Raw genomic sequence first — 21785 nt, forward strand, 5'->3', positions numbered from 1 at the left:
GAAGATCTTGGCAAATCAGTCTTTGATCACAAGACAGTTTAGGGATCTTCTATTGAAGAGAAGTAAACGGTTTTCAAGAGACAAACCTAGGTCATCAGATAAACCTCACAATCGCGTCCCTCCTATACACAAACCTAGGATATGCCACAATGCTTTAAGTGTAAAGGTTTTGGTCATTTTGCAAACGAGTGCCCAAATCGTAGAAAATACATTGGGAACAAAGGTCTTGCAGTAACACTTGATGAGATGTCTGAGATCTATGATTCTGATGAAGATAGGAAATCAAGTGTTGGCCTTCTACGTGAAAACATTGATTTTGATAATTGTAGCAATACACATATTAACCTTGATGGTTTCGGTGAAGATGAGAATCCAATCAAGCTGGAAGAATCAATTGACCCATCCTTTGGAAACTTTGTTTGTAATGTTTCAGGATCTACTATGTGTCTGGATGCTTTCACACCACAGATGCCTGAATACTATCCAAGTTTGACGTACTCGTTTTGTTCTCAGAAGGTCATGAACTATCAAGATGTTACAAGTACAAACATCAAGTGAGGCACGCCAAAAAACTTCAAGGAAGAGCAAATCGATTGGCAAGGAAGCTTAAACTTTATCAGAAGAATGATGAGGTATGTAGGATTCTATCTTCGTCTAAGAAGTTGGTTTCCAAAGACAACATAAGACCATTAGAGAAGAAGGTATGGTCAAATCGCTTTGATAGACATAATTCAGAGGATTCCTTTCAAGAGGAAAATGGTGGAAAAATTGTTGTTCACAACATTACAAATTAATTGTGTTGTTTGGTAAATCTTGTCTCATGTGCCTGATCAAAAGAGATAAGATTGTGTACCGCTCAGGCTTTAGGAAAAGTTTTTTTTTCTTAGGTTTGTTTTTCTTGTCTATAAAATAAAATAAAGGGTTATTATCGATAATTCTACTCTTTATAGGGTTTAAAATTGGGCGTCCATGAACCTGTTTAAAGGTTGCGAACCCTACATTCTTTTTTCCTCCCTGATATACTTTATATCTTAAGACTTTTTGATGAGATTGTGAATTCCACTCATAAAAACCAGTTGTTTATAACTTTCCTCTAAGCATCATGTCTTTGGATGGAAAAGATGTCAATATGATTGTTAAGCCATCAATCAAGGAAAAAGAGAAATCTCCAGTAACTCCTTCCTTGAAAAGAAAGAGGAGGAATACAAGAAAGCCAAGGGTTGTCCCTTCTAACTCTCAGAAGTTTTCCGATGTTCTTGATGAGTTGAAGGAAGTAATAAAGGAGATTAGTGAAATAAAGGCTTTCATTTTAAGATATTTGGAAATTCAGAAGGCCCTGGTTCGACATCATCAGCCAAGATGGTTTGTTGGTATTGACTCCTTCCTCTACGAACCTTATATTCCAATGGCTGTTGACGACAAGGAGTTCGGGAATGATAAGGAATTTCTCAAAGACATTGTTGCCTATTATGTCTTCTTTTTGGTTTAGTTGGAAGAATAACTAGTGCTTTGAATAGCAATGACTGTGACTACACATAGCTATTATTCTTCATCTTCTTGTTCTTTTTTAGGTTTATTGGTTTAAATTCTAAAATATTTGGAGGATGATGTTTTTGCAGTATTAATCTTTACGATTTGTTATGGGATTGGTGTTTACGTCCGTGAACTATGTTTGTCCCATACTTTGTCAAAAGTAAAGTTGTCCGTGTTCGGTATTCACAAACTGGTAAAAGAATGAATGGACTTTTGACAAATACAAAAGTTAAGCCTATATTGTCAATTATTTGATGGAAGATAGGTTAAAATCTTTTGTTTTCAATGATTATGTCTATTAATTATCGTTATGAAAATAGTGATTGAAGATAGAATGAATCCTTGTGTATTCCGCAGTATTGATCATCCCTGATCCATATTTTATGTATTACTGTGAGGCTCCATAATGTATCTTATGTTGAGCATTATACAACCAAGTTAATTTTTTAGCTTATTTGGTGTTCCGTGAGATATGTTAAATCGAGCATATTGAACTAAATTAATCATCTTGTTTGGTTATTTAGTTATTGCTCGATAAGTTTCTTATGTCGAGCAAAACAATTGACAATTAAATTGATTACTTTTGTGATTAGTTTGGTTGTGTATTCTAATTAGATTAATTATGGGTTATCTTGTAATTAATCTAGTTGAGTATTTTCGTGTATCCATAAGTTCTCTTATGTTGAGCACAATCAATTGAATTGATCACCTCTTGTGTTTAATTTGATTGCGTATTCCGATTAAATTAATCATGGGTTTACTTGTGATTAATTTTATTGAGTTTTTGGATATAGAAAATCATTCTTATGGTTTTTGGTGTCCAATAAAAATCCTTCTTTTCTTTTGAAATTAAGGTCGCTCTTGTTGTTCTTTCGGGAATGACATCAAATGGGAGAGAGTTCTTTTGAACTTGTGCTTAATGGTCATATCTTGAGGGGTGTGCGGCTGTGGAATTTTAGAGGGGTTATCTTGTATCTTTAAACTCCTTGATGAATTCATTTAGCTTCGACTTTATGATTGCATCTAAATTAGTTGGTATGTAAATTTTTTTCCTTTTGTCATGAAATGTCTCTTTCGAAAATTTCATTATGATCCCATTCTTGTACCTTTTCCAATTTTATTGATAAAAAGGGAGAGAATTAATATGTAGTTCACACTAAAAATACATATGGTTTTCGGATCATTGTGTAAAAGGAAGTGGTTTCCATGTGAGATGGAGTATTGACTAAGAGGGAGTGATACATATCACCATAGTATTATTGTTGAAGTTGTGATACAATTGAACTTTGACGCTGTGTAATAATATTATGGCACTGTATAAAAATGATCGAGAACTATGTTTTCTCATTGTTATAGCTACGTATCTTCAACAACGGTGATGTTAAACTTACAACCTTTGGGATCATTGGAGTACTTGGAAGTAACGAAGATTTCGAGGAATATTGAAGATTAGACATGTGGAATAGGAGCTACTAAAGTTTCTTTATCTTTTTTGTATTCCATATGTATTGATAGTTTTGTCACTAAAATTAACAAAGGGGGAGATCGGTAGAGCATTGCTCGGTCGAACTCGCATGCGTTGTTATCTCAAGCATGTTTATCAATGTTAGTGATCAAAACTATAAGTCTTGATTTCTGGTCTATTATAGCTAAGTCTCGTACTAGGATAGAAAGTGTAGTTGAGCTCAAGAACTTCATGGCGATTCATCATACAAGTAGAAGAACTACTCAAGGAACCGGTGGAACTTCTCGACAAAAAGGTATGTGAAGACTTGAACTTATCTATCACTCAAAAGTTTATCTACTCCATCTCCTACTCTTTGAGACAAGAAGTCGTATGCTATATATGTAGACTTGGATTATACACATTTGGTATTTCGAGCCGAGTATACCTCGCCTATCTATATCTCGAAATATGTGTTGGTAAGCTTTTCGCTTCGATCAAGTTTATCTTTACCATGTGACAAAAGTCATGATATGTTTCAATCATCTTGAAAATTGCTTTGACGAGAAATAGTGTAACAACTGTATAACGTCCTATAAGAATGTTTCAATAATTGAAATGATAGTTTAGATTACATATCCAATGATGGACATAAGCATTTTTGTGGAAACACATTTATGTATAAGTCCTATTCCTTGAACCAAAGTTTGCGAACTTTGTTGATCAAGAGAACCGGAAGAATGGCGTGAGCCAAGTCCACGAACTCAGTCCGCGAACTGCCGAAGTTCTTAAACCCGAGAATTTCTGCTGGAGTTGACAAACTATTTGCGTCAATATAAGTCCACGAACCCAGTCCGCGAACCGGAAAAGTTCTCATACCCGAGAATTTTTGCTGGAGTTTGTAAACTCTGCCCGGTAACTTAAGTCCGCGAACCTAGTCTGCGAACTTGAGAAGGTTATATATCTGAAGATGATTTCTGAACTTAAACTTAAAAAGACTAAGGAATGCAGTTTTCAAACCGTGGATATAAAAGTTCATGAACTGATTCAAGTGAATAAATCATCTTTGCTTCAATTGTGTCTTGTGTAGTACATAAGATTTCCTTACAATTGAACAACTCTCTAACTAGTTCATTTGAAGTCATTTGAACTAGTTATGGTGAAGAAGAACATGGTTGATATGAAATGCTCATATGGCTAACCTTTTGGTTAACTATTGTTGAACCAACAAGTGCATACTTTTGGGTACGGTTAACAAACCTAGAAACGTGCATTGTCAAGTGTGTGTAACAAGCTAAGTTTTCGATCTAACGATTAAGAAATATTAGCTTGAATCTAAATAAGGTTTTCATCTAAAGGTGGATATTTATTTCTTTGTTACCAAGGTAACTTAATTGCAAACCCTGATTTGAAAGACTATATAAAGGAGACATCTAGTATTGTGCAAAACTAATCCCCACACCTTACGTGTGATACTAGTTTGCGTGCTAGAGTCGTTTCTCCTTTAACCTTTGGTTTTGTTCTTCTTAAACCAGGTTAACGACTTAAAGACTTCATTGGATTGTGAAGCCAGACCGATACTACTTTTATCGTAGTTGTGTGATCTGATCTTGCATCTTCTATCGTACGAGTAAAATCAGATTGATTGGATTGAGATTGATATCTCCGATAGGAAAGATATAAAAAGTAGTCACAAACATATTCGTCTCATTGTTTGTGATTCCGCAACAACTTGTTTCGCTACCATACGATTAAGATTGTTGTAAGGTGATTAATAACTCTAAGATGTTCTTCGGGAATATAAGACCGGATTATCAATTGGTTCATGTTCACCTTGATTATTATCGAAAGATGGAACAAAACCTTTAGGGTTATGTATGGGAGACAGATTGATCCTTTGATATACTTGTCCGTGTGAGACAGATTTTTTTATTGTCAAAGCCTACAATTTTGGGTCGTAGCAACTCTTAGTTATGGGTGAGATCAGCTAAGGGAATCAAGTGCGCAATATCCTGCTGGGATCAGAGGCGTAGGGAGTATAACTATACCTTGGATCGGTGGGAGACTGATTGGGGTTCAAATACAGTACAGTCTGAAGTTAGCTTGGAGTAGGCTAGTGTCTGTAGCGGCTTAATACAGTGTGTGTTCAATCTGGACTAGGTCTCAGGGTTTTTCTGCATTTGCAGTTTCCTCGTTAACAAATTTTTTGGTGTCTGTGTTATTTCAATTTCCGCATTATATTGTTTTATCTTTATAATTGAAATAATACAAGTTGTGCGGTTAGATCATCAATTAGAATAATCCAACCTTTGGTTGTTGATTGTCATTGATTGATCCTTGGATATTGGTCTTTGGTACCATCCAAGTTATTCCTTGTATTTGATTAAAGACTCGCTGATTTCTATTAGCTTGAATAAATCAAAACAAGATAGAGATATTAACTCCTTGAGATACTTTTACCTAGATTGAGTCTGACTGTCTAGTTGATTCTCTAGAAAGTATTTCAGAGTTAGTCCATACATATTGCTAAGCGAAATATTGGGTGGTGTTGTTAGACCCCCGATTTTTCACTAATGGTGGTATGTAAATTGATTCCCACCTCTGGTTGGTGAAGTTGATGAGATATTCTGTTTGTGAAAGATGATAATTTCGACTGGGTGAAGGTACATCGTTAAGTATATTTTGATATCTTCTCTTCAGATCAAGTAAATGGTTATAGAGTTGAACTCCCTAACTAGATTCCAAATATCCCCCATGGATCGAACGATCTGATACCAATTGTTATGTATCTAGATGTACATAACAAGATTAGATAGATAATTTGAGGATAAACCTCTCTTAATTCGTGAGAATCAAGCCTAGAGAAGAAGAGGAGATCTGATTCAGGGAATCATCCTAAGAGGAGGAAGAAATATAAACTAAATTTATTTCATTAATTCATAATTTGGATAATCTCTCCTACACAGATTCCCTATCCTTATATAGCTAGGTCAAGACCACAAGTGTTATAAGCACCCTTACAATTGATAAAAGCTAAAAGTATTACTAACAACTAAACTAATAACCAACTAGATTATGATATTGGCACCCCCTCCAATACCGGTACATGACATCCACCTTCTTCCAAAGGAGAGCCAACTTTGTCCCATTTCAAAGTTATTATTTTTCTCACATTTGGATCACCTGACCATAGAAAGTTTCTAATAATTCTTTCACACTCCTTTAACACACTTCTTGGCCATTTGTAGATGGACATATTGTACACAGGTATGCTGCATAATGCAGATTTGATTAATGTAATTCTTTCTTGGAATGCTAGCATTTTACCTTTCCATCCTGCTAGATACAACTGAATTTTCTCAACCACACTCCATACATGGAAAATTTTGACCCTTCCTGTGAATAGCATTACTCCAAGGTATTTATCAGGGAAGACTGATAACTGCATTTGGCATTCTTATTCTATAGCTTCTTTTCTTGATGAACAGTTCCCCCTACAAAGCATTTTCTTTTAACTGAGCTTATTACTTGACCAGATGCTGCTTGATATTATTTTAAGGTATTCATTAGTCTTCTTACATTTCTCTTATCTCCATTGCAGAATAAGAACATATTGTATGTAAAGAAGATGTGTGTAGGACAAATTCCATCTCTATTCACCATTGGAATCGGTTTTCTGTCTTCCACAATTTTAATTAATGCTTTGCTTAATACATCTTCAGCAATGATGCAAAGGATTGGAGATATGGGGTCTCCTTGTCTGAGCCCTCCACTTGTTGAGAAATACCCTGCTGGTCAACCATTGATTAAAACTGAAATTCTTGCAGATGAGAACAGAGTGTGCAACCATTTAATGAAGTTAGCAGAGAACCCCAGTTTGTGTAGAACTGCAAATAAGAATTCCCAGATGATAGAATCAAAACCTTGTGTGATGTCAATCTTCATTTCTACATTCCCCCCTCTTCTAGGTGTATCCAATCCATTCACCATTTCTGAAGCAAGAACTATCTGCTCTTGAATAGTTTTACCTTTGATAAAAGCTCCTTGCTGGGGAGAGATGATCTTACTCAGCATACTGCTTATCTTCATAATTAGAATTTTGGTAAAAATTTTGAAGAAAAAGTTGGCCAAACCAATTGGTATGAATTGATGTGGCTTTTTAGCATTCTTCACCTTAGCTATCAATACTAAGAAGTTTTAATTTATCCCATTAGGAATATAACTTCTTTTCCAGCAGTATTGAATTGCTTTTATGACATCATTGCCAATTATGGACCAGCATTTCCTGTAAAGCCATCCACTAAACCCATCTGGTCCTGGCGAGCTATCAGGGTCCAATTCATTAACTGCAACTTTTATTTCTTCTGCACTAGGCACTGAATCTAGTATAAATTTATCACCATTGCTCAAGACTTCAGGTACAACTTGTAAAAGATTATCTGACATTTGTACTTCAGAGTATTTGAATTTATCTTCAAAATGTTTAACTAGAACATCAGAAATTTCTTGTTGAGTTGCAACCAGTGAACCTTGTTCATTCTCAATTTCAAAAATGGTATTATGAGCATTTTTATCTTAATACTTGTGTGGAAGAAATTTATGTTGGCAGCTCCTTCTTTTAACCATTTATTTCTTGATTTTTTTATGTAGAATCTCTCTTTGTTGATTAGATATTACATCTTGTTCTCCCCTAGCTGTCACCAAATTATTCAATAGTTGAATATCTTCAGGAATACTGTCAGATAACAAATATGCAGATAATACTTTTTCTTCAGCTTGTTTCAATTTAGTAGATAAATCCCCAAAAATTTCCCAGTTCCTCAATAACTTGCAGAAAAGTTTCATGGTTAGACCATACCTTGAAAGCCTTAAATGGAACATTCTGAGGCTTGGGAAATGGTTTATTTGCTCCGGTTAGAGGCCCATGGTCTGAGGTGCCTCTTATACCAACATTGTATTCCCAATTTGGGTATAAGTCTAACCACTTAGAGTTGTACACTGCTCTATCTAAGTTACACAATATTCTCTTTACTCCCACTCTGTTATTGCACTAAGAGAATTTTATGCCTATTCTAGGAGCTGAAATTAACTCACATGAGTGGATACAATTATTGAAATCCAACATGGCTTCTCTCAGTGGATTCGTACCTCCTTTCTTTTCATCCATACTTAATACAGCATTAAAGTCTCCTATTACCAACCAAGGTAGATTATAGGAACTTATTAATAACAATTCTTTCTACAATTCATTTCTATCTATTGTTAGATTAGCTCCATGAACTCCTGTGATGAAGACTCCCCCAACATCCACTGTGATGGCTTGTCTTGTTACATATATAACTTTAGGATCTACAATAGATGCATTCCAACACAACCAAATGTTGCCCTTTTTTCTCATTTGTACTATTACGAATTAATGTGCATTGCATTATCATCAATCTCATCATTCTGACATATTTTAAAGTAACTTTAACTTTTGGTTCGACAAGCCAAACCAAAGAAGGACTAAAAATTTTAACTAACCTCTGCAGTTTATCTTTGGCTTGATTTCTCCTCAAGCCTCTGATATTCCAATAGAGGACTCTCATTTAGAAAATTGTTTTTGAAGAGGAGGGATCTTCTTCCCATAATTAACTTTTTTTGCATCTTGCTTTATGGTTGTGACCTTTGGCAAATCTGGCTTCTTAACAACTTCTAAATGACCTTTTTCACTGCAGGTAAAATTCTAACTTCAGTGTTACTAGAGATTGATGCAATTTCCAGTATTTTATTTACTTCAAGTGGTGGAAAATCTTTTTCAAGATCAAGATTAGGCTCCATCTCCTTTAAAAGATCAAGATTAGGTTCCATCTCCTTAAATACATCATATCTACCAGAAGAAATTTCCCCCTCTTCCATTTGATCATGAACTAAAATTGGTGGCATTAGGACTTCTGTTATCAGGGTGTCTTGTTTCTCAGGAAAACATATGTCAAATCCAGCAGGAGTTGAATTATCTTCCTTATTTTTATTATTTTTTCTATATCTGCTTCCTTGAGTATCACCTTGAACAAAAGATCCATATCGCTGAGTAGTGGTACCAGAGTTTGATTCATTCTTTTTTACATCTTCCTTTCTTTTGACTCTGCATTCTGAAGCATAATGTCCAATGACTTTACAGTGTACACAGAATTTATGGACTTTTGGTATCTGAATTTTTTGAGAAAATCCTCCATATTTTGTTTTGACCCAAACTTTCTCAGGAATAGATTTATTCATATCAACTTCAACTAATACACTTGCATATTTTCTTTGTAGTGTAATGTCATCCACCTTCACAGGTCTTCCTAGTGCTTTACCAATATCCATTATTATCTTTTCCATCAAGTATTCAATACTCAAACCAGGTAATTGATACCACACAAAAGTTATTGATGATTTTTGTTCAGCTGGCTTGAAATTTGGTTCCCAATTCATGAGTTTAACACTCTGAGATTCTACTTCTCAATAACCTGGCCATACTAGATGTTTATCATCCTTATTGTCTAGTTTAATAGCAAAGAAACCTTTACCCGGAGGAATACATTGACACTTGCCTTTCAGATTCCATTGTGCTTTAAGAGATTTCTCAGCAGTTTCCATGGATAATTTTGAAAAATCCAGGCGACCGATGAGATTAAATTTCCATTCATTTAAACAATCCTCTAAATCTTCATCTGAGATACAAACTTCAGGTTCATTGATATGATCTTCAGATTTATCGCCAGATTTAAGAGAAGAACTAAAATTACCAGATCCAAAAATAGAGTCCATCGTATTCACCTAATCTTAATCTAAAGAACTGAGACTAAGATTTAACGAAGAAAAGTAGAAGAATCAACCAGAATTGAAACACCAATCATTAGTAGAAGTAAGAATTCACCTGAATTAACGAAGATGAATCACTGAATTCGAGATTTTGGATGAAGAAAATTCACCGAGTTAGTCGCCCGATTTGCAGAGCTCAACTCACCCGATTTTAAGTATCTAAGTGTTACTCCAGATAAAGCTGCCCACAACTACTATCATTTATCTATTTTTTTTGTTGAACTCGATTTTTGTTTTTGATGTTTTAAGTTTCAACTTTAATGTTAATGAATTTTGGCTTTTAATTTTGAAAAATTAATCCTAAAATTTGTTTGATCGGCGATATTTGGTTTCAATCAAAATTAACACGATGAAAAACAAAAAATCAATCGGTAGAATACAGAAGGAGAAGAGGAATGTTATTATTTACTCCCTCCGTACCTATTATATAGGCAGAATTTTGAATTTTCTTCGTACCACTATATAGGCGGAGTCCTATTTTCAAGATGAATTTTCTCACAAATACTCTTATTTATTGTACATTAAAAATTGTGTTAGTAATAAGACAAAGGGTAAAACAAGAAAAAACATGAAAAAACATGAAAAATGATGAATTCAAGGTAATTTTCTTAATCTAAGAGATTTGGTCCCTCCGCGTATATATGGTACGGAGGGAGTAGTATAGAGGTGAAGGACAATATAGACAATTTCTAACTTTAAGACACCCATAGCCATCTTCACTAGATGAGAATAAAAAAGTTGCCTCTAATTGTTTTGGGTCGCCCCAAAAAAAAACCAAGACTGCTAATAGGGGGTACCAGATTAGGTGGGGGTGTACCAAAACTATAATAAGACAAAACCGATTTCCATATAGGACAAAACAGATTTTGCCTTGGCTTGGTACACCCCCACCAAACCTGGCACCCCCATTAGTAACCTTAAAAAAAAAACCATGTTATGAATATATTACGATTGCATTATACTTTAAGTCTATTGGTGTTTTAAACAAGTTCCCGGTTGATTTGGGAGTAATCTGATCATGGAAAAATTTAGTAGTCCGATGATGAACAATCTTAGATAATTTTTAACGTATTCAGGGATCTTCTATCTATGTCTTTGATCAGTTTTAATCTTTATAACTTCATAAAATCTTATGTATATGTTAAGGACCGGGTCGTCGTTTTTTCAATCATGTAGAGGGGTTGATTTTAGTGTGTGTGTATACAGTAGTTCTCTACAGACCAGGTAAAAATCGCCTTTCACATCTTCTTTTTTTTGTGGACCCCGCCCATCGGGAGACGTGCAGGGGGTGAGCTATGAGTGACGGGTTTTTTTTGTGTGGTTCTTTTGTGGTTTTTATCTAGGTCTACCGAGACTTTTTGGTGTATACATGGGCATTAGATCTGCACGGTACAAAACGTACCCGTCTCATAATTAGGTGGTGGCACAACAAATATTTTCTTCACCACTAAGAAAACACGATTAAACCAATGCCATTACGGCACAGGTGGTTTTTTTGATTCAGAAAAGGAATTTCATTGAGTTCAAATAGAGTTTACATCAACTTCCTGAGCAACCCATCTTTGAATATCAAGAGGGAACTCATCAAAATATTCGAAATCAGTTCTCAACAATCTAGCTTTTTTAGCTAACTGGAATTTCATTGAGTTCAAATAGAGTTTACATCCAACTTCCTGAGCAACCCATCTTTGAATATCAAGAGGGAACTCATCAAAATATTCGAAATCAGTTCTCAACAATCTAGCTTTTTTAGCTAACTTATCCGCAACTCCATTAGAATCTCTTCTAATGGAAACACACTGCCCGTGACCAATTTTATCCAAAAGAAACCTAATATCTAAAATTAAAGCTTGATCATCCAATGAACAGAGGGAGCTGATTCATTGATGGATTTAACTAGGACTTCACTATCAGAATTCAAAGATGATATTGTTGTAGTTTCTTGAAATAGCCAGAGATAAAGCAGAAGGAAAAGATAAGAAAAGAAGGAAAACATAAGCGGAGGAAGATAACTTCTCCAAATTATACTAAAGCAAAATGATATTGTATAGGAGGTCCATAAAAAAACAGCAGAAGCGTTTCGTTACCCTCCCAATATAACTGATCTCTGATTTACTTCACGACGTCAATACTTAAGACTTCACAACACAGATCTTAATGACTGAGGCTCCCCCGATACGATGGAGTGCCACAATTGCATCCCCAGGTTTGCACAAATTCCTCTTAGTTGCAGACTTGAGGGCAGCTTCCAGAATCACCTCAGTTGATTCGGTGTCTGTGGCCTTGGCTGAACCTTCGGCAAGTAAGGGAATTAGTCCTCTGTAGCAAAGACTCTGTCTTGCTGGAGTTTCATCACTGCAGGTCCAGTTAAAGGAGTCAGTTGTCAGAACTGGGACCACTACGTTAAGGATTGGTACTGCTGGCCTATACTTAGCCACCAACTTTGCTGTGGTTCCACCCCTTGTCATCACAACAATAAGGGTGGCTCTAGCCTTGTTAGCTGTTCGGACAGCAGAAGAGGCAAGACTTTCCAACGGGCTCATTGGAAGTGGGGTAGACCTAATCATCTCCTTGAAAATGGCATTATAATCAAGGGAAGATTCAGCTTCGATACATATCCTGGCCATGATCTTCACGGCAAGCTCTGGGTAGGCCCCAGCAGCACTCTCACCACTGAGCATGACACAGTCGGTACCGTCTAGGACAGCATTGGCAACATCAGTGGCTTCAGCCCTGGTGGGTCTTGGGGACTTGATCATTGACTCAAGCATCTGGGTGGCAGTAACCACGGGCTTCCCTACAAGGTTGCACTTGTAGATCATCATCTTCTGTGCAAGAAAGATCTTCTCCACTGGAATCTCCATTCCAAGATCACCTCTAGCAACCATAAAAGAATCTGTCTCGCGAAGGATCTCATCGAAGTTGACCACTCCTTCCTGATTCTCAACCTAGAATAAGCAGAAGTACAAACAAATGGTCATCAAACACTAAAAAAAGATACATGACGCGAATTACGCAGCTGATCTACTACTCCATCGGAGATTAAGAATAACATGAATGCCTAAAAATAAAGAAATAATTCTCGAAACTACCATATTTTTCTATTTCACAGGGCTTTAACTCAAGAAAACATCAAATGCAAGAAACATTCTGAGGGAATAACTAACCTTTGACATCAGCTGGATGCTTTTTGAATGTGGTCCAAGAAGCGTTCGGACATTGACAAGATCTGAGCCCTTGCGCACAAACGATAGAGCAATCATATCTATCTTGTTAGGAACACCCCATTCCATGATGTCTTCTTTGTCCTTCTCTGTGAGAGTTGGGAGATCAACCACGATACCAGGGAGATTCACATTCTTTCTCTCTCCCAGGACAGCAGTGTTTTCACATCGACATCTCACAGTTCCTGCACCTACGTCACAAGACAACACAGTAAGCGTGATGGTTCCATCGGCACACAAGATGGTATTTCCAGGCTTCAAATCTTCTGGAAGCTTTTTGTAACTCATAGTAATTGTCTTTCCATCCCCTTTCAAGTCGTAATCTGTGGAGATTGTAACTTCCTGGCCCTCTTTAAGTTGAACAGGTTTTTCATCCACAAGGAATCCAGTTCGGATCTCAGGTCCCTGTAAAACAAGCAAAAAGAACCAATCAGCAATTATAAGCATCCTTTTCCCTCGATAACAATGAAGATTTCAGTGTTAAACTCAACTTATGAATAATGTCTATAAACCATGTATACATTCAGCAGTAACAAAATAACATAGGACTTCAGCATTTACAAATATGTCAGGGCAAGGAATACAAGAAGCTTCAATCTAAGGAAAATTTATATAGAGTGAGATCCGAAATATATGCATTATTCATTATACCAATAAGTAAACGGAGAACTAAAATACTATGTAAAATTAAAACGAAGCGTTCTTTCTAAAACCAGTTAACTTCAGTCTTTTTCCTGCAGCGATAAATTCCAAGAGCCAGGAGTCAAAGTATTGTGGTTTCAACATAGATCATGACAAGAATTCAGCTAATCCTATATCCACTAATGATCATTGGCATACTTGTTGATATCTCCTTCTGGTATAAAGGGCCAAACACTAGCGCGCACTACACCAATATGTAGACAAGTACACCTTATCGACAGAACTTGTTTTCCTATAATGCCCAATCTGTACTAGTAGTTTCACTCAATCTGGAACTGAATTGATTGGCTAGAGTTAAAAATAGTTATCAATTCACGGTAACAACAAGAAGTAAAATAAAGTTCCAATTCATAGTTAAAGCAACACGTTGCTTAGAAAATCAAATCAGCTTATTACAACCCATGCCTTTTCATGGTGAAGAAAAGAACAAAACCTTAACATGGTCAACCAGTATGACAAGATTAGGCTAAGATTTCAAAACACTCACAACCTCTTGAAAGAATTCAATGTTTCTGTTCAGCTAACCCTAAAAGAATTTCTAGATGAGTTATTTCAATTCCAATTATATATGAATAATGAATTGAACAACTGCGCAGATTCAAAAAACTAATAGTTTACAGAGTTTCAAACACAAGCAAAGAATCACAGCAACAAAAACATTCAAACTTTACTTAATTTATAAATAAATAAAGTATAATTCACGCAAAACTCACTAGATTTGAAAAATTAAAAACGAATTATAGAAATCAGTAAACAGACCTTAGTATCGAGCATAACAGCACACATGATCTCAGTTTTCTGCATAGCAATTCTAAGGTTATCCAAAGTCTCTTGGTGATATGCATGACTCCCGTGTGAGAAATTGAATCTAGCAACATTCATTCCAGCTTTTAATAGCTTTGAGATCATTTCAACAGATCTAGAAGCTGGTCCAAGTGTACAAACAATCTTTGTCTTTGGAATTCTACCATCATTTGGTAATTCCTTTAAGATCCCTTCAATATCAATGTTCGCCATTAAATGAATCTACACTTCCAAAAACCCTACAACAACAAAAACAAAAAATCAAATCCCAAAATCTCAGTCAAACTTAATACATCCAACTCAAGTGAATAAACAGATCTGATAAGCTTATTAATCCATCAAACCTTTAACAAATTTCAGCTCAAAATCTTAATGAGGAGTGAAGATTTGATTGTGTGTGGAAGAAGAAAATGAAACCCTAGATTTAAAGAGAAGAATGAATTGGGAGACTAGTATTATTACCTTTATAGAATATGCTGATGAGATCCAAGTCTTGATCAGAAAGAAATAAGAGGAGAGGAGAAAAAATTGTTCAGTAGAGTTAAAAATTTATAGAAAGAAAATGTCTGTCAATAAAGAAAGAAAAGAAAAACAAAGATATTCTATTCGGTAATGAAAAACAACCTCAGAACAGAAGAGGTTAGTGGAGAGAAAGAAACAAAAACAGTGAAATTAACTTTACCCACGGTAATTTTGGTAGAGACTTTATGCTGGATTTGTTGATTTTATAACGTGGGTGTACGATACAAGAAATGATGGGATTGGTGATTCTATAATGTGAGTGCCTAGTTGAGAAAAGTTTATAGTGGGTGAACACAGTTTTGTTTCGAGAAACTATGGGTATGGTAAAATGGGACACAAAGGCACGTGTGTTTACTTTTCCATAGTTGAACAAGCTTTTATGAGAAAACAAATTGCTGGTGCAGTGTTCGCATCAAAAATACTGGCATGTATGGCAACGGACAAAAATAAAAATTTGTTGAGTCATCTGGATGAATAAATTGCATTCTCCAATACGGGAAACAAGTTAAAATGAACAACTCTGATATTTTAAGATCTCATTAATGATTTTATTAATATAAACTAATAAGAGTTGAGTCCACTAATAATTTTTAAACTAATAAGAATTGGGTCCCACAAATGATTTTATTTATTTATATAAACTAAAAAGTTATAAATATTAAAATGTTTCTTTAATAGTTAAAAATCAGAAAAAGTGAGGTGTTTTTAACTCCCATGAACGTTTGTGTTGGTTCGTTGATCGCGGACGTTTGTTCTTTGATCGCGCGGTACATCATTAAACGCGTGCTGGATATTTCGGCTCAATGTTCAAAACATCAGATTTGTTGATTTAAATATCCATTTTTCATATTTGTTCATTTCATAGTGGGAGTAAAATGAATAAACTCTAAGTTTATTCATTCCACAGGAACTGCCCCAAGGGAGAAGACGAACTGAACAGAGCGTCGTCCTAGCCCTGCGGCATCTGTTTAGAGCGACCTAGCCCTAGGGGCATAGGCAGGGACAAATATACTCAACTTGACACGAGCATACTTGGGAGTGAGTGAGAGAACAAAGTGATTCACAAATTATTTTCATTTGTCTTTTTATTTTGGGCAAATTAATAAAGTGTCCTGCTTCGAACCATATAATTAATAAACCGGCCAAGCTTTTAAATTCTTTTAGAAACTGGCCTTTCTGTTAGAGTTGATACCTGGGCCCACCAGATCGGTCAGCTGCGTTGAATAAGTCAAACTCGGTAGGAGAATTTACGACTGTGCCCTTGTCCATTTAAAGACCCGTGTGGTGTAATCTCTCACCACACTTTCTCTTTCGTCCTCTCTTCTCCCTCGTTCTCTTCTCCCAGTTCTGAAACTAGGGTTAGGTATTGAAGCTGTTTGAAAAGAAAAAGAAAACTGATGTTATTGAAGTTGTTTTTGTTGAAGACATAGATGTTAGTGAAAGACCAGAGTGTATTTGGAAGAAAAGTTCTACATATTTAAGGATTCAGAGATAGTATGAATTGATGTTGTCGACGATCTAACCAGTGCTTGCATTAATGGGTTTCTTTTGATGAACATAGGTACGATCCTGAAACCCTAAGATTTCCGTTCACACTGTTTTATTTTCTTCTTCTTCGCTTCTATTTATAGATCTTGTCAACAGAAATTCTTTCTGTTACTTTCCGATTCTCTCTTTTTAATTGAATTTGATTGATTCGTTGATTTTGGGGGTTTGCTTCGGTTTCCAGTCTTATATGTATTCTGTTGATATTTTGGTCATGGGTTTTAGGGATTAGGTATTCAAAATGCTTGAATTGCACCTTTGGTGTCTGTAGTTAATGATTTTGTTTGTGGGTTTCTTGAATGATGATATTTTAGCGGTTCTAAGCTGATCATATTTTGTTGTGAATTCTAGGGTTTATGGGGTTTAGCTGTTTTTGGTTGCTCATTTGATGAAATTAGTGTTTATGATTCTCTATTCCTTCAATTGGTAGATGACATTAACTGTTTTCGATGTTGGGTTTCGCTTGTTGCAGTTGTTCTTGCTAGATAATGGTATGATAACCTCATGCTTGCATATGTTGATGACTTTGGTGTGTAATGGTTGCAGGGTTTTCGAAAGGTTGATTCAGAGAAGTGGGAATTTTCAAATGAATGGTTTCTAGGAGGAAAGAAGCACCTACTGAAGAATATAAAGAGGAGGAGACATATTTTTGTGACAAAAATCGCCAATTACTTCGGTCCGTTCATTTTAGTAATTTAGTCTTCATTTAGAATGACTTTTCTTGAATTAAGTTTCTTAGTTCTGCATCTCTCCTTTCAGGTTGGCTTCCCAAGGGTGTTACAAGTGTGATTTACGGATTCGGTCCTACTGATGGTTAATGGTGCATTCACTTCCGATCATATTGATGTTTCCAATGTTTGTTTTCCTACATCTGGCAATTAGTATATCGTATTATAGATGATCGATATTCATACAAGGGCTGAAGTAAGTTCTCGCAATCCTTTTTATCTGACAGTTCAAAGTTATTTCGATATCTAGGAGATGTTTGTTTTTCTACATGTTGGACAACCAATTAACATACTGCAGTCTAGATGGGAATCGTTTTGTTTGTATTTTACAGTATCATTTTGTTGAAGGAAGATAGAATGTAGCTTGAGTGTGCAGCGGAAAGGATTAGGAAAACTCTTAATGCAGTTGGTTGAGTGCCTTGGATATGAGAATAGGAAAGGTGCTGTTATATTATCTGGTCATAAAAGAAATGTGCTTTGCTATGGATTTTACATAAGTAAGTTAAGGTATGTCATATTGTCCAACGTACCTTCTATGATCAGTTTGTAATCTGTGTAATGATGCTAGATGCGTGTGCCACTTATATGTTGGTGATCCCGCGCCACTCATATGTTGGGACGCATGGTTTATGAATGAAATGGTTAATTTATATTTTTTTAAGCATAATACCAAGTTATGGCACTGAACCTTTTAGTTAGCTGTTTTTGGTTGCTCATTTGATCAAATTAGTGTTTATGATTCTCTATTCCTTCAATTGGTAGATGACATTAACTGTTTTCGATGTTGGGTTTCGCTTGTTGCAGTTGTTCTTGCTAGATAATGGTATGATAACCTCATGCTTGCATATGTTGATGACTGTGGTGGAGTTGCTAAGAAGAGAAGATTGCCTGCCACCCTCGGGAAGCATAGAGAATTTGCAAAATGAACTAGTTTCGGCTGCGATGGATACAGTTGAGCATGAACCTGGCGTTGGAAATTGATGCGGAGGTTGAAATGTGGAAATGTTACTAACCACAAGCCCCAAATGATTTGAGATCCATTTTCTGATTTTTTTGTGTTTAAGAAGACAATATTTTTTTCTTTTGTAGACTTGAATTAATGCTGAATCAAAAGTGGCAGGTTGTTTATTAGTACATTTGCAGGTTACATTTTCAGATTGTTGAGTTCCTTACATATAGCATTAAGTTGTAAACTTGAATGCATAATTCTGTTTTTTGCAGCAATGAAGACTTCATCTGAGACCCATTTAAAATCGTCACAATCTGTACAAGTGAGGTATGCTATGTTCTGTTGAGTATGACAAATACTATGGTTCTTCTCTGCAGGGCCTAATTTATATGAATGAAGCTGAATCTGACCGTTACAAATCCAACCGTTACAAATCCGACCGTTGCAATGAGTCACCGAGTTGACTCGATACTGGTTTGGTTACGAACTCAGACGAGGGTTAAATCGTCTTTTACCTAGCAGGTTAACTGCCACATAGCCAGTTAACTACCTAAATCCGTTTTTTGAAAAAAACGGGATGGAAAATGTCAATATCGGCCAGTTTATATAAAGATTCAAAAAAACGGCCAGTTTCTTAAATATGGTTCAAAAAGGTGGTTACTTTATTAAAAAGCCCTTTTATTTTTATTCTTATATGTATAGTGATTTTTTGTTTTTTTTTAAAGCTTCTACTTTAGATGGAAGAGTGATATAATTAATACCTTGACGAAATTAATAAATAGTTTTGGTAGTAAAGATCTATTACAAAATTAGGTCAAACTTTAGAAATATCCCGGTGTCATTTGACATTTTGCTTTCTCTTTTCTCCAACAGTGTCACTAATAATTTTGGTATTTCCTTATGGGTTATATGACGGAAGCACCTTTTGGTTTTACTAATTTAAAGCGAAGCGTGCATAGTTTGTAAGTTAGACGCATGTAGGCCATATAAAAATCAGATAATAATAACATTATATTTCTCTGTCAGCTGGGAGAAATTCCGTGTAGGCAAGCTTGAATTGCCCTTTGAAGACTCAGAAGGCTTTTCCTTCTTTTCTTTTGACGAAAAGAAGAACCAACGGTTTGTTTGCTCCGTTTGCAATGAAATGTCGGAAACTTCCGACATTTTTCCCTTCATTGTAGTCTTCCGAAACGTTATGGATTATCTTTTAGGGCAACTCTGATGGCATAGCCAATTTGTTCGAATTTTTTTTCTTTAGAAGAGGCAAGCCTCAAAATAAATATTGCTAATGTCGATTTTGGGAAATCGAAACTTTATAAAAAATTTACAAGATCGTATAAAAGTCATTCAATTCGTAGAGTCTCCACCAATTTTTGTATGAATATCCCTTCAGATCTAAGAATAGTTTTAGATGATCTTCTCTCTCGCAACGTAGAGGACCAAACATCTAGGGCCAAACTCATTGAAAACAAAACCAATATGTGTCAAAGCACAAGACAATGATTGGATCAAATCCTATCCAATGGTCATCAGAACATGCAAATACCATGAACTGGAGTTTTTAAAGTTTAGATTGCCTAATGCAACCAAGGTAGCAGTGACCCAACTAGTAGTAGGAGTGACCATAAAGTAACCAAAATGTCTCAAGTAACAGTGGTAATCTGAATCGGTCTTTAAATGTCTGTAACTGAACAAATCGGGCTGACTCGGTTTTGGAGATATGGTAACATTCCTAGTAATCAACGAACTTGATGATCTTGAATAAGTAGATACTGTCTTGGTTTTCATTACTATGCCTAAAACAGATAAACCTAAAATTTGAGGATTATCATCCAAAAGGATCCCAATCTCACAAATTACAGGGACTAAAAGAGGAAATTTGAAAATTATCATAAACCTAGGTCTAAAATCTGAAAACAGACTGGATCTAAACCTTAATAGTTCAATAAAATAAGCTAGAGACTCTAATTCACTTAAACTTAAAACGATACTACAACCTAAAATCGGATCAATATCCCAATGAAGAAAAAAACTGCAAACCTTAGTTGGAGGAGATGCCGAAGTTAGCCCTGATGTTATTGCTGCTTCCATTTTCTCGCAGATTTGTTTCGAAGAAGAAGATGATGTGTCCCGAGTTCGTTTTGTGATAGATCACAACCCATAATTGCTCCAACAGACATAAATCCAAGCAGAAATGATAAAAAAATAATCAATAAACCACGACCAAAAGTACATCCTGAAAAAGCGTGGGTCTAACAACCACACCCAATATTTCTCTTAGCAATCTGTATGAACAAACTCCAATATACTTTTAAGAGAATCAACTAGACAGTCAGACATAATCTTATACAAAGTATCAAGAGTTATACCTCAATTTCTCGATTCAATACTTTACTCAAGCAAATAGAAATATGCGAGTCTAATTGAATATAAGAGATATTAACTTGAACGGTACCAAAGACCAGTGTTCAAGTATCAATCAATTTCAATCAACAACCAAAGGTTGGATTTACCAATTGATCGATTCAACGCAACCTGTGATATTTCAATTATATAACAAAATATTATGCGGAAAAGAAATAACACAGACACCAGAAGTTTTGTTAACGAGGAAACTGCAAATGCAGAAAAACCCTGGGGCCTAGTCCAGATTGAACACACATTGTATTAAGCCGCTACAGACACTAGCCTACGACAAACTAACTTCGGTCTAGACTGTAGTTGAACCCCAATCAATCTAACATTGATCCAAGGTACAGTTGTGCTCCTTACGTCTCTGATCCCAGCAGGGTACTACGCACTTGATTCCCTTAGCTGATCTCACCCACAACTAAAGAGTTGCTACGACCCAAAGTCGAAGACTGTAATAAACAAATCTGTATCACACAGAAAAGTCTACAGTAATAGATAAATCTGTCTCCCACAGAAATACCTACGAGTTTTGTTCCGTTTTTTGATAAATCAAGGTGAACAGGAACCAATTGAAAACCCGGACTTATATTTCCGAAGAACAGCCTAGAATTATCAATCACCTCATAATAATCTAAATCGTATGATGGCGAAACTAGATATTGTGGAATCACAAACGATGAGACGAAGATGTTTGTGACTACTTTTCTATCTTTCCTATCGGAGAAATTAATCTCAAGTCAATCTTACAATTGTACTCAATACGATAGAAACAGCAAGATCAGATCACGCAACTACAGAGAAAATAGTTGGGAGGAGAAAAAATTGAAACCCTGGATTTAAAGAGAAGAATGAATTGGGAGAGTACTATTATTACCTTTATAGAATATGCTGATGAGATCCAAGCCTTGATCAGAAAGAAATAAGAGGAGAGGAGAAAAAATTGTTCAATGGAGAGAAAGGTGTGGTTAAAAATTTATAGAAAGAAAATGTCTTTCTATAAAGAAAGAAAAGAAAAACAAAGATATTTTATTCGGTAATGAAAACAACCTCAGAACAGAGGAAGTTAGTGGAGAGAA

General features: G+C 35.6%; 2 protein-coding genes and 1 long non-coding RNA gene across 4 annotated transcripts; 1 reads left to right on the forward strand and 2 right to left on the reverse strand.

Moving 5' to 3' along the window:
• Positions 1–6772: 6772 nt before the first annotated feature.
• On the reverse strand, positions 6773–7822 carry LOC113306193. Its single transcript, XM_026555159.1, has 3 exons — positions 7655–7822; positions 7235–7516; positions 6773–7060 (listed from the first exon to the last, which is right to left on the reverse strand). Exons 1-3 carry the CDS (start codon positions 7820–7822, stop codon positions 6773–6775), a joined length of 738 nt encoding a protein of 245 aa, XP_026410944.1.
• A 3858-nt stretch (positions 7823–11680) lies between these two features.
• LOC113303490 (pyruvate kinase, cytosolic isozyme) lies at positions 11681–15173 on the reverse strand. 2 transcript variants are annotated; one of them, XM_026552526.1, is made up of 4 exons: positions 15016–15173; positions 14509–14792; positions 12991–13452; positions 11681–12771 (listed from the first exon to the last, which is right to left on the reverse strand). In XM_026552526.1, the coding sequence occupies exons 2-4, from the start codon at positions 14764–14766 to the stop codon at positions 11956–11958; spliced, it is 1536 nt and encodes a 511-aa protein (XP_026408311.1). In that variant the 5' UTR covers positions 14767–14792; positions 15016–15173; the 3' UTR covers positions 11681–11955. The 2 variants fall into 2 exon arrangements, with proteins under 2 accessions (XP_026408311.1, XP_026408312.1); XM_026552527.1 differs by having other exon boundaries at positions 14898–15034.
• A 2341-nt stretch (positions 15174–17514) lies between these two features.
• LOC113303277 lies at positions 17515–18484 on the forward strand. The gene is made up of 3 exons (XR_003337383.1): positions 17515–17544; positions 17681–17855; positions 18153–18484. It is a non-coding gene; the product is annotated as an uncharacterized LOC113303277 (long non-coding RNA).
• Positions 18485–21785: the final 3301 nt, after the last annotated feature.

Source organism: Papaver somniferum, chromosome 8 (genome assembly GCF_003573695.1).
Source record: "Papaver somniferum cultivar HN1 chromosome 8, ASM357369v1, whole genome shotgun sequence".
Classification (NCBI taxonomy): domain Eukaryota; kingdom Viridiplantae; phylum Streptophyta; class Magnoliopsida; order Ranunculales; family Papaveraceae; genus Papaver; species Papaver somniferum.